This window comes from Coregonus lavaretus (genome assembly GCF_964263955.1).
Source record: "Coregonus lavaretus genome assembly, chromosome: 1".
Lineage (NCBI taxonomy): Eukaryota > Metazoa > Chordata > Actinopteri > Salmoniformes > Salmonidae > Coregonus > Coregonus lavaretus.
In genome coordinates this window covers 82,560,684-82,573,491 of record NC_139988.1, presented here as the reverse complement: position 1 = coordinate 82,573,491, position 12,808 = coordinate 82,560,684, and the positions used below count along the sequence as shown (strand labels likewise).

At 43.4% G+C, this 12,808-nt stretch overlaps 1 protein-coding gene across 1 annotated transcript in view; it reads left to right on the top strand.

The window, feature by feature from the left end:
- Positions 1-8,679, top strand: part of LOC311129944 (pleckstrin homology domain-containing family A member 1-like) — a 32,640-nt gene extending 23,961 nt beyond the window's left edge. Inside the window, exons 9-12 of the mRNA XM_084162512.1 lie at positions 3,294-3,358; positions 3,755-3,818; positions 3,987-4,076; positions 6,742-8,679. Coding sequence (XP_084018638.1) covers positions 3,294-3,358; positions 3,755-3,818; positions 3,987-4,076; positions 6,742-7,131 — 609 coding nt within the window. The 3' untranslated portion in view covers positions 7,132-8,679. The remainder of the gene's footprint in view (positions 1-3,293; positions 3,359-3,754; positions 3,819-3,986; positions 4,077-6,741) is intronic.
- The last annotated feature ends 4,129 nt before the right edge of the window (positions 8,680-12,808 follow it).

The following is a 12,808-nucleotide window of genomic DNA, read 5'->3' as shown; positions in this document are numbered from 1 at the left end:
GATAAGAGCTGACTCCAGGCCAGTGCATTGTTCCAGGCTCCCAAAGCTCTTGGCACAGCTACTAATAAAATGGACAAGCCTGGTTTTGATTCATCATCCATGCTTGCCAGATTCTCAGCATTTATATTCTGTACTGTAGCTAGATGAATGCTAGATTGTTGATAGATCTGTTTGACCCTCACACATTCTGCACCTCCTCTCTCATGATCTGAGAGGTAGAGAACAGGTTCAGACAAGAGGGACAAGCTGTCTCCCTCCGTTACTCCCTTAGTTTGTTGGATAAGGAGTGGCTGGTGTAGTGAATGAGCTTGTCTCCCATTGGCCCTAACACATTTTTGGATTTTCTGACAACTATACGTGGTGTGCAACATCCTAAGTTGTCCGAAATCCGAAAATGGTGGTGGAAAATTGTGTTTTATTAAGACACAGTGGTGGGAAAAGTATCCAGTTGTCATACTTGAGTAAAAGTAAAGATACCTTCATAGAAAATGACTCAATTAAAAGTGAAAGTCATCCAGTAAAATACTACTTCAGTAAAGTATTTGGTAATAAATATACTTAAGTATCAAAAGTAAATGTAATTGTTAAAATATACTGAAGTATTAAAAGTAAAAGTATAAATCATTTCAAATTCCTTATATTAAGCAAACCAGACGGCACCAATATATATATATATATAATTTTTGGGGGGGATAACCAGGGGTACACTCCAACACTCAGACATCATTTACAAACGAAGCATTTGTGTTTAGTGAGTCCGCCAGATCAGAGGCAGTAGAGATAACCAGGGATGTTCTCTTAATAAGTGCGTGAATTGGACCATTTTCCTATCCTGCCAAGCATTCAAAATGTAACAAATACTTTTGGGTGTCAGGGAAAGTGTATGGAGTAAAAAGTACATTATTTTCTTTAGGAATGTAGTGCTGTAAAAGTAAAAGTTGTCAAAAATATAAATAGTAAAGTAAAGTACAGATCTACTTAAGTAGTACTTTACTTTACACCACTGTTAAGACAGTACACATATTTGTTATTTATTTTTCTTGCCTTCTTGCCATTAAAGCTAGTTAAGGAGGAAAATTATGCCTTTGCAGCCTGAATGGAGGATGCTTTATGTACGAGACGGTCCACAGGGGACACAATTGTATTACCGGGAATGCACATTAATCCTAGACGATAGTGCAGCTCTAGCGAGCACTATTGGCTGTCTAGGCAAGGCCTGAGTGTGTGTTCTCTCTCCAGACCACTTCATCTCTCCGTCCTCTCCTACTAAAGTGCCATTAGGGCCTGTATCCCAGGGCCAAAGACACGTGTGTGTGTGTGTGTGTGTGTGTGTGTGTGTGTGTGTGTGTGTGTGTGTGTGTGTGTGTGTGTGTGTGTGTGTGTGTGTGTGTGTGTGTGTGTGTGTGTGTGTGTGTGTGTGTGTGTTTGCTGCCGTGGCGCCAGAGCCTCTGGAGGCTTGCCCTGTGTAACACTACCCTGCTTTGTGGTTTAGCAGGATGAGAAAAATAATTGCATACAATTAAAGACTCGCCCTTTGTCTGCGTCACAAGGCAATTATCTGCTATGAACACTGGTTATAGTATAGATATATATATATGATATAAATACCCCAGGATCAGACCCAGGCCCCCTCTCTGCAGCCCCTCTTCTCTTGAGCAGGCTTCAATCAGCAGCTGAGCAGTGTGCGAGTGTGTCAAATCAAATCAAATGGTATTTGTCACATACACGTGTTTAGCAGATGTTATTGCGGGTGTAGCGAAAGGCTTGTGCTTCTAGATCCGACAGTGCAGTAATATCTAACAAGTAATATCTAACAATTTCACAACATATACCCAATACACACAAATCTAATAAGGAATGAATTAAGAATATATACATATATGGACGAGCGATCTCAGAGCATCATGGACTAAGATACAGTAGAATAGTATAGATACAGTAGAATAGTATAGAAACAGTAGAATAGTATAGAAACAGTAGAACAGTATAGAAACAGTAGAATAGTATAGATACAGTAGAATAGTATAGATACAGTAGAATAGTATAGAAACAGTAGAACAGTATAGAAACAGTAGAACAGTATAGAAACAGTAGAACAGTATAGAAACAGTAGAATAGTATAGAAATAGCAGAATAGTATAGAAACAGTAGAATAGTATAGAAACAGTAGAACAGTATAGAAACAGTAGAATAGTATAGAAACAGCAGAATAGTATAGAAACTGTAGAATAGTATAGAAACAGTAGAATAGTATAGAAACAGTAGAACAGTATAGAAACTGTAGAATAGTATAGAAACAGCAGAATAGTATAGATACAGTAGAATAGTATAGATACAGTGGAATAGTATAGAAACAGTAGAATAGTATAGAAACAGCAGAATAGTATAGAAACAGTAGAATAGTATAGAAACAGTAGAACAGTATAGAAACAGTAGAATAGTATAGAAACAGTTGAACAGTATAGAAACTGTAGAATAGTATAGAAACAGCAGAATAGTATAGATACAGTAGAATAGTATAGAAATAGTAGAATAGTATAGAAACAGTAGAATAGTATAGATACAGTAGAATAGTATAGATACAGTAGAATAGTATAGAAACAGCAGAATAGTATAGATACAGTAGAATAGTATAGAAACAGTAGAATAGTATAGAAACAGTAGAATAGTATAGATACAGTAGAATAGTATAGATACAGTAGAATATTATAGATACAGTAGAATAGTATAGATACAGTAGAATAGTATAGAAACAGTAGAATAGTATAGATACAGTAGAATAGTATAGAAACAGTAGAATAGTATAGATACAGTAGAATAGTATAGATACAGTAGAATAGTATAGAAACAGTAGAATAGTATAGTGCGAGTGTGTGTGCGTGTGTGGCAGAGGGTGGACAGGGATCCTATTATGTTCCTAATAGTATAGCATAATGTCAAGGATCATGAATACTCCCCTTCCTCCCTTCTCTGTCCTCTCTATTCAAGTATATCAGGAAGTAGCTCTTGGGGTATCATGCTACATTAGCTTTTAATTTTAGTTGCCATGTTGTCATGTGTTGTCAGGTGAATTATGTTTTGAATAAATGTTCTGTCTATCTCCTCTTTCTTCCTCTCTGTCTGTCTGTCTTTGTCTGTCTGTCTGTCTGTCTGTCTCTCTCTCTCTCTCTCTCTCTCTCTCTCTCTCTCTCTCTCTCTCTCTCTCTCTCTCTGTCTCTCTCTCTCTCTCTCTCTCTCTCTCTCTCTCTCTCTCTCTCTCTCTCTCTGTCTCTCTGTCTCTCTCTCTCTCTCAGGAGAGGGAGCCTCTGCGTGTGATCCCGCTGAAAGAGGTTCACAAAGTTCAAGAGTGCAAACAGAGGTCAGTGTCTTTTACACTTTAGTCACTGAGCTGGAAAGGTTGGCTATTGACGCTGACAGGCCTAGTGCCAAAGTGAACGGGCTGGGAAGGAGACATGGCATGTCTCCCAAATGGCACCCTATTCCCTATTTAGTGCACTGCTTTTGACCAGGGCCAATTGGGCGCTGGTCTAAAGCAGTGCACTGTATAGGGAATAGCATGCCATTTGGGATACAAACATGGATGCCAACTGTAACGTGCTCACAGATTAGAATAATAAATGTTGGACATGGACAAACAGAGTGAGTTTACCGTCGCCCTTCGACGGCGATGCACTCTCTTACATTCACACCCAGTGGTTTCCATCACTGGGATGTTTGAATATTATTGAAAGTGGTGTCATCTCTTTCCATCCAGTGACTTAATGCAGAGGGACAATCTATTTGAAGTCGTCACTAGCTCAAGGACCTTCTACATGCAGGTGAGACATTTTCTTTCTCCGGATAATGTCTGAATATATTGATTTCATTCCAGTCCAACTGACGAAGAGAGACAGTTAGTGTTCCTTGCCGTTGTCACACAGTGACCTCTTCCTTCTCTCTCTCTGTTTCCTACGTGTCCCCTCTTCGTCCCCCCCCCCCCTTTCTAGTCGGACAGTCCAGAAGAGATGCACAGCTGGATCAAGGCCATCTCAGGAGCCATTGTGGCCCAGCGGGGGCCTGGACGCTCAGCTGCCTCTGTACGTATTCAGTTTGGGGCTGGGCCTGAGCCACTGGTCCTGCATCAACACTTTCAACACTTTAGTTCTAGCCAAGAATTACAGAACACAACTGGTTCCCCTAACCAAGGGCTTGATCAGGTGTGTTTGTGCTGGGCTAGAATAAAACCTGCATGTCCTGTGGACCAGTATTGGAGACCTCTGCTCGGAGGGGAGATACTTTACTGTCTCTGGAGGAAATCCATGTTTACATCCGCTGTTACGGTTTGGCTAGCGTCTCTAGTTTCTAGATGTTTCTGTCTGTTGAAGAGTAAACATTAAGACCCAGTTTGGATGTAACCCATTCACCCACCCTCCACCCCAGCTTAAAAATTGGACATCACAGTTAGATTTCTGTACCTGTGTGCCACCTTGATTTTCCTAATTGTTTTGTTGGTTTCCATGTCCTATTTTTGCATTGACATAAGTGTACACTAATTATAGTACACAAGGCAGTATTCGATCTCTACTCACAACCAGGTGATGCAGCTAGATCCACACTTCAAACCCCAACCAACGGCTACCCTAACACACACACACACACACACACACACACACACACACACACACCTCCAGACCCTCTCCTGTTCTCTCTCCTCCCTTCCTCTCTCCCCCTCTTGGCCGGAGCGTCCTCCCCTCCCCCTCCCCCCCACGTTCTCTCTCTTCTAACAAAGATGTGCACTGCTGTGTTCTTGCAGATGCGTCAGGCCCGTCGGCTGTCGAACCCTTGTATACAGAGGTATACATTCCGCAATGGTGAATGCAGCACGTATGTGAGCCCCCGTGTCAGTCAAGCAGCTTCCTCTGTTTGTTTTGCAGACGTAGTCCTAGATTGCATCTGAAATGGCACCCTATTCCTTACATAGTGCACTACTTTTGACTAGGGCTCATGGGGGGGGCTCTGGTCAAAACCCCTTTTCCCTATTTAGTGTACTGCTTTCGACCAGGACACATAGAGAGGGCTCTGGTCAAATGAAGTGCACTATATATGGAATAGGGTGACATTTTGGACGCAGCCCTAGTCTAATGTAGTGGAATGGAGCTTTGATTTACGGCTTAATCCCCTCTGAAACACCCAAGCAAGCCCAGTTAATAGATAACAGATATACCTCCATCTCATGCTTGAGGGCTGATCATTAGCCCCTCCCCCTTCTCCATCCTAACTGGTCTGGACAGACATAATCTAATCTGCCATTGATTGGTCAGACTAACTCGCCTGGTTCACATGACTTCACTCCTCCTCCTTCCAGAGCTCAGTATCGACTGGTCTGGTCCTTACCAGGCTTCTTTGAAAAACCCCTCTGTGTCATCATTGGTTTTCAGTTCCTTCTACCTCCTCTTCCTCCATCCTCATCCCACTTTAATGCATTACAACATATTTTGTGTCCGTTCCTTTACACAGACCATGGAAAAATAAAAAACGGACATCTGGCCTCCATGTGCAAGCAATTATTCCATATAGATTGGTCTTGCGTCACTGGGTTCCAATGTAGCTTGGGAAGCTGTAGTGCAGTAGTCTGTAGTGCAGTTACCGCTAGCTGCTAGCTAGGTCTGGTGATGCATGTTCCCCCACCTCTTCTAGAAACACACACACACACAGCAATCCTCAAGGTTGACCGTTATATCTTCATTCATTCATTCATTGGCTTCAACATCTTCCACTTGCCAACTTTTAGACTTTTTAACATTGCCGCATTGCTTTTAGAGTCTCTGGTTACTAGCACCGGCTGCTGAGGGGAGGACGGCTCATAATATTGGCTGAAGTGAATGGAATAGCATCAAACACATGGAAACCACATGGAGCCATTACTATGAGCCCGTCCTCCCCATTTATGGTGCCACCAACCTCCTGTGATGTCTAGTAGTTTGAAGCCTTTCATGTTCTCTAATGACCTAGTAATACTGTGATTTCATGTCAACATGTCCTCATGCACCCCACCCCTTCAACACACACTTACGTTCTCTGAGCTCTACCATCTACCCATCTACCCATCATCCCTCTGTCCATTCTTCCTGGATTCTCGCGCTGTGTGTCACTTTTTCCCATCTATCACTTCCTCGTGATCTAATATTTTCACACCCTTGCTAAAACGAGATACGCCTAAACAGTGTTTTCGCTCGCTGTAACTGGTCATCTTTTCGCTAACTTTTGGGCGTCTGTTTTCATTGTTGTCTTTTCTCCCTGTCGTGTTTTTCAGAGAGTAAAATGTGACAGTGAGATTCTAACATTCCCCAAGTGAGCTCTACTGTACCACCACTGGCTACTGTACCGTCCCTTCCACTGGCTACTGTACCATCCCTTCCACTGGCTACTGTACCATCCCTTCCACTGGCTACTGTACCATACATTCCACTGCTACTGTACCATCCCTTCCACTGCTGCTGCTGCCATTCTGCTTCCTCTTCCTCCAACTACATCTGCTGCCTTTGTTTCACTCCTGCTTCCTCTACTATAACCCTTTGCACCAGCACCACTATAGATACTGCTACTACTACTACTGCTACTGCTACTACTGCTGCTGCCCTGCCACCCTGTGCCACTGCCCCCTCTACAGCACTGTGACTGACTCCCTGCGTTTTGCGCTTCTGAATCTGAATGACTTTGTCCGTTCCCTCCACCCCTCCCTCCCTCCCCTACACTATGCAGGAGCACAGCGACCACTCCACCACCAGCACCCCTTCCACCTTCTACTGCAGCAGCAACCACGGGGGACCCCCCGCCCCTCGCTCGCCCGTCCAGGCAGAGCCACCCTACCCCCAGCCCCAGGGGGGCCCGGGCCCTTACCTGGGACAGCCAGGACTTCATGGGCCTGCTGCCCTGGCGAGGCCACCCGGGGGCACCACCACCACCCCGCTCCCGTCTCTCCCTCCAGGAGACCCCCCGCCTGTCCAAGTGAGCGCCTCGTCCCTGTACCACATCAACGCTGACCGGGAGGACCTGTCACCATGGAAACGGCGCAGCGAAGTAGAGGGCGACCAACTTGAAATCTCCACCCTCAGCTTCGATGACTCAGACCTGCATGTCAGCCAGGTGTGAGCCTCTAGTCTAACCTCTGACCCCTAACCCCTGCCTCACAGGACACCGCAACCTCTCACCCTTAACCCCACTCCCCCATTCCCTCCACCACCTGTCCTTCACTCCCCATGCACAGTACATGCTCATTGGAGGTGGATGCAGGTGTATTCACACTGACACAAAGGGGACTGGACAGTTATCACCAACGACAAGCGGAAAGCCAATCAAACGTGACCAAAATGGAGCTGAACCAATCAGAGCTGACCCGGCCCTCAGGAAGACAGGAAGTGGTCCCTGGTTGTGATCGGTGATCGTCTACTCTACCCCTGTATCCAGAGCCTCTTAACACAGCCAATGGCGTGATGTGTCAGGGCAAGGAGACCTCGTCAGATGTTCGGTTTTATTTCAGTCTCTTTTGTTGTTGATATTTCTGTTGGGTGTTGCTCATTCTATCTTGGTGTTGGTATTGTGTGGTATGATTCATTAACATCATCCCCTGTCCATTGGCTAAAGAGGTTACTGAATTGGCTTACTCTGCTGAGAAACTCACTGCTCACGTTTCTCCACCTTGTCCTCCTTCTCCCGGACATCACATGATTTACTGTTATCAGTGTTGTTGGGACTAATTTAAAGAGGAGCTAGGTGTTATTTGTATTGATAGTTATGTAAATGAAGAAGGTGTAACTGTTGACAGTGAGACAACCCCACTCATACACACAATGGTTTAGATTTGTATGTACTTTTAAGATGTTAAATATATTTGCTTTTAAGCTGACCATTTAGTTTCTATCCAAAGCATGCCGTTGTGGAAGCACCTAATGAAATATGAAACCAAATCTTTAAAATAACCAGATGAAATTCCCTGCACCATTCTTACTTTCAGTTGTGTTTTGGAGTGAGTGGGTCTCTTGTATATTTCTGTTTTTAGTTATCCTTTAGAAATGCTTTGGGTCCTTATGTTCATATGAAAGTTACACTTGTTTTGTTCGTTCAGACTCTCTCTTTCTCTCTCTCGATCAGTCACACGCACACTGTCACACCTCTGTGTTTTGCCAAATTATGTCCTGCACTGTAATGGTATGTGCCTGCCAACGTTAGCATGCATTTGTATAGAGACAGATATGCACAGTACAGTACAATACATCTATAGGCCTATGGGTAGGGCCTTTCAACTGGCACTTTGTGGACTCTGTGGGCAGATAGTCTGGTAGCTTGACCTGTTTTATGGGTGTTCCTTTAAAGTCCACTTCTCTTTTCTACTGTATGAGTACTGTACTACCTTTCTCAATGCTGTGACTGTTTGTCTGTCTGTGGGGGAGATGTACTGTGCCTGCGTTGCCAATATGGCAAGGAGGGTTTGACCTTTGACCTCAGCTGTGTACTCTTCCTGTAACCTGTTTTTACTGTGTTGCACAACTCTTATTGTAATAGCTGCTGAAGTGCCTGCGTTCTTTCTATAGAGGAAAAAAAACAAGAAGCTATTTTGACCCTTTTAATTGTGTACCTGATGTTCTGAAATCGTGTGCATTATTTATTAAGTGGAGTTTGAAAATAAATCAATGGATTCAAGTTGGTGTGACTTTTTACTTCTTATTTGTGTTGACTCAAATCATGTAAATAATATAATTTTTGTGTTGGATGTACAGTTGAAGTCGGAAGTTTACATACACTTAGGTTGGAGTCATTAAAACTCGTTTTTCAACCACTCCACAAATTTCTTGTTAACAAACTATAGTTTTGGCAAGTCAGTTAGGACATCTACTTTGTGCATGACAATTGTTTACAGACAGATAATTTCACTTATAATTCACTGTATCACAATTCCAGTGGGTCAGAAGTTTACATACACTAAGTTGACTGTGCCTTTAAACAGCTTGGAAAATTCCAGAAAATGATGTCATGGCTTTAGAAGCATCTGATAGGCTAATTTACATCATTTTAGTCAATTGGAGGTGTACCTGTGGATGTATTTCAAGGCCTACCTTCAAACTCAGTGCCTCTTTGCTTGACATCATGGGAAAATGAAAAGAAATCAGCCAAGACCTCAGAAAAATGTTTGTAGACCTCCACAAGTCTGGTTCCTCCTTGAGAGCAATTTCCAAACACCTGAAGGTACCACGTTCATCTGTACAAACAATAGTACGTAAGTATAAACACCATGGGACCACCCAGCCGTCATACCACTCAGGAAGGAGACGCGTTCTGTCTCCTAGAGATTAACGTACTTTGGTGCGAAAAGTGCAAATCAATCCCAGAACAACAGCAAAGGACCTTGTGAAGATGCTGGAGGAAACAGGTACAAAATAATCTATATCCACAGTAAAACGAGTCCTATATCGACATAACCTGAAAGGCCGCTCAGCAAGGAAGAAGCCACTGCTCCAAAACCGCCATAAAAAAGCCAGACTACGGTTTGCAACTGCACATGGGGACAAAGATCGTACTTTTTGGAGAAATGTCCTCTGGTCTGATGAAACAAAAATAGAACCGTTTGGCCATAATGACCATCGTTATGTTTGGAGGAAAAAGGGGACGGCTTGCAAGCCGAAGAACACCATCCCAACCGTGAAGCACGGGGGTGGCAGCATCATGCTGTGGGGGTGCTTTGCTGCAGGAGGGACTGGTGCACTTCACAAAATAGATGGCATCATGAGGAAGGAAAATTATGTGGATATATTGAAGCAACATCTCAAGACATCAGTCAGGAAGTTAAAGCTTGGTCGCAAATGGTCTTCCAAATGGACAATGACCCCAAGCATACTTCCAAAGTTGTGCCAAAATGGCTTAAGGACAACAAAGTCAAGGTATTGGAGTGGCCATCACAAAGCCCCAACATCAATCCTATAGAAAATATGTGGGCAGAACTGAAAAAGTGTGTGCGAGCAAGGAGGCCTACAAACCTGACTCAGTTATACCAGCTCTGTCAGGAGGAATGAGCCAAAATTCACCCAACTTATTGTGGGAAGCTTGTGGAAGGCTACCCGAAACGTTTGACACAATTTAAAGGCAATGCTACCAAATGCTAATTGAGTGTATGTAAACGTCTGACCCACTGGGAATGTGATGAAAGAAATAAAAGCTGAAAGAAATCATTCTCTCTACTATTATTCTGACATTTCACATACTTAAAATAAAGTGGTGATCCTAACTGACCTAAAACAGGGAATTTTTACTGGGATTAAATGTCAGGAATTGTGAAAAACTGAGTTTAAATGTATTTGGCTGAGGTGTATGTAAACTTCCGACTTCAACTGTAGATTGACACCATGTAGTGCTGAAGGAAAGAACTACAAGTCCTTATTTGCTCAAATATTTTGATTCCATTCAATACAATGTCTGCTATGTTCTTTTGTAACCCCACCTTTTCCAGCATGTTATTGTAGATTGCATTTAGAGGTGTCACCAATTTTACAGTGTTAACAGTTGCCACTTCAAGGCCTGTTAAGATCAGAGGAAAGAACCCAGCAAAGCAGGGTTCTAGCACCATCTATTGGCATTGTTTATTTGCATCTATGGTCAACTGAGATGGTTGATAGAGGTTTACTGTCAATTGGAAATATTTGTATTATTAATACATCTTAACCTAACGTTGCAGGCGTAAAAAAAAATAAAAAAACGATGTAAGGGGAAACGGAAGTTAGGTTGAAAATACTGTATCCCTGAAAACCGGAAACATCTGCTTTCTACCGTCCCCATGGAGAGTGAATACATCTAAATATTTAGTAAATATCTATCTCATTCACCTCTATTTGGTCTTCTGAACCACTCACTGTGATCTCAATGTGAATCCCATCAGTCTGAATGATCAAGGTGACATCATACCCCTAAGGATGCATCCAAAATGGCATCTTATTCCCTATATAGTGCACTATGTTTGACCAGGGCCCATAGGGATCTGATGGAAAGTAGTCCACAAAACTCTGCCTAAACCTGGAGATGGCCTGTCCCTCACACTGAGCAGTTGGCGGGAGCTGTCCGTTGTGACGAGAGGCCCCTGCTATCTCGTAGAGAAACCAGCTGGAATACATCGTGCCCTCGGAGAAGGCCAGGCCTGACTCATGGTCACAATGTTATGATGCATAGAGCCAGGTATAAGGAGAGAAATCCTGCTCTAAAGCTCTTGTTTGGATTGGGAACAAAATGGCGCTAGGCCCTCTTCTGCTCCCATTCGAGTCTCATTAAACGAACATACCTCCAATAAAAACACAGAAATAACAAACTGCTTAAACATATTGGATCGGGTCTCAGAGAGTTTGGACGTTACTGGGAGGGATTGAGTGCAGCCAATGCTTGTTGTTGCAGCAAATTCAGGACCCAACAATTGGAATCCCTCACCATTCTTGAGTTCAAGTTTGAGTAACTCTGACTTTGATTCAAAGGGACATTCGTAGTGCTTCATTAGAACTATAAGTTCACACTTAATGGGCTTGTATTGAAAAGGATGTGCTTGCCAGATAGTGTCACTCTAAAGAACACAAATAGGAAAGAAACCTCTGAGAAATCTATATTGATGACTGCAGTGAGTACAGCTGACCTTGGTCAGGACATGTGGAACTAGGGACCTAGACATGCAGGCTGGACACCACAGTGTAATGATGCTGTGAAGACCGCAGGTCTCTGACCACTGATCCCAGGCCTGTCCTCCTGGCCCTTGGCTGTCAGGGTCCATTCTGATCCCAGGGCCTGTGGTGGGGAGTTATGATGTCAGCAATGATGACATGGCCCCTAACGGAGGCCTCTAAGTGAGTCGAGGATAACATAAACAGCTGGAAGAACTCTGTAACTACAACAGAGTCTCCAGGGTCCGCCCCAGTGCCAATAAATGGCAGTGTCCATCTCGAGACCATCATTATTTTTCTGGGGTGCTGAGGTTTTCTCCACATTGGTTCTGGGTGCCTAATGGAGATCTCACTGAGGGAGTGGTTGGAGCCTAACGTCTGCACAGCCAGAGAACACAGCAAGCTTCCCTCCTTCCTTCCTTCCCTCCCTCCCTCCTCGATTTATTGCGGTGCCAGAATATGTTAAGTAACCACTTAGTTATTTATTTGTGTGTGTGTGTGTGTGTGTGTTATGTAAGAGGTGCTCGAGTCCAGCTGTTACAATGTAATGGCGCATAAGTGCATCTGATTATTATAGATATACTTCTACATCTTTTGCAGAAATATATGCATTTGACTGGTTCTGAGAAACTCCAAGCATTACAGTACATGTGACATAAGCAACTGTGGGTCCTTGATAAGCATTATTATTATTATTATTATTATTATTATTATTATACGTTTCCTGCTCAACCAATCACTACTTTACATGCCTGGTTTCCAGTTTCTTTTTTCATATCTCCCATGATTCAAATTAGGATTGTCACGTCTCCTCCCGTTGCTCCCCTCCGGCGCTCTGATTCGCCGGTCTACTGAGCCACCGTTCTGAGCGCACCACCTCGGCAACACCGGAATGGAAACCCAACGCACCCTAATCACCTCCAGCGCACCTGCACCTCATCATTTCTTCACCACCCCTGTTTAGCCCTGGACTGTTCAGTATTGTGTTGTGTGTAATTGTTAAGTGTCGTTTACTCTCTCTTTGTTATTCTCTTTCTCATTATTAAGTAAACCTTGACCTTGTTAATTCCTGCGTCTGCGTCCTGCTTCTTCGTATATCAGTACTCGTCACAAGGATAAAGACACAAACAACCCAAGAC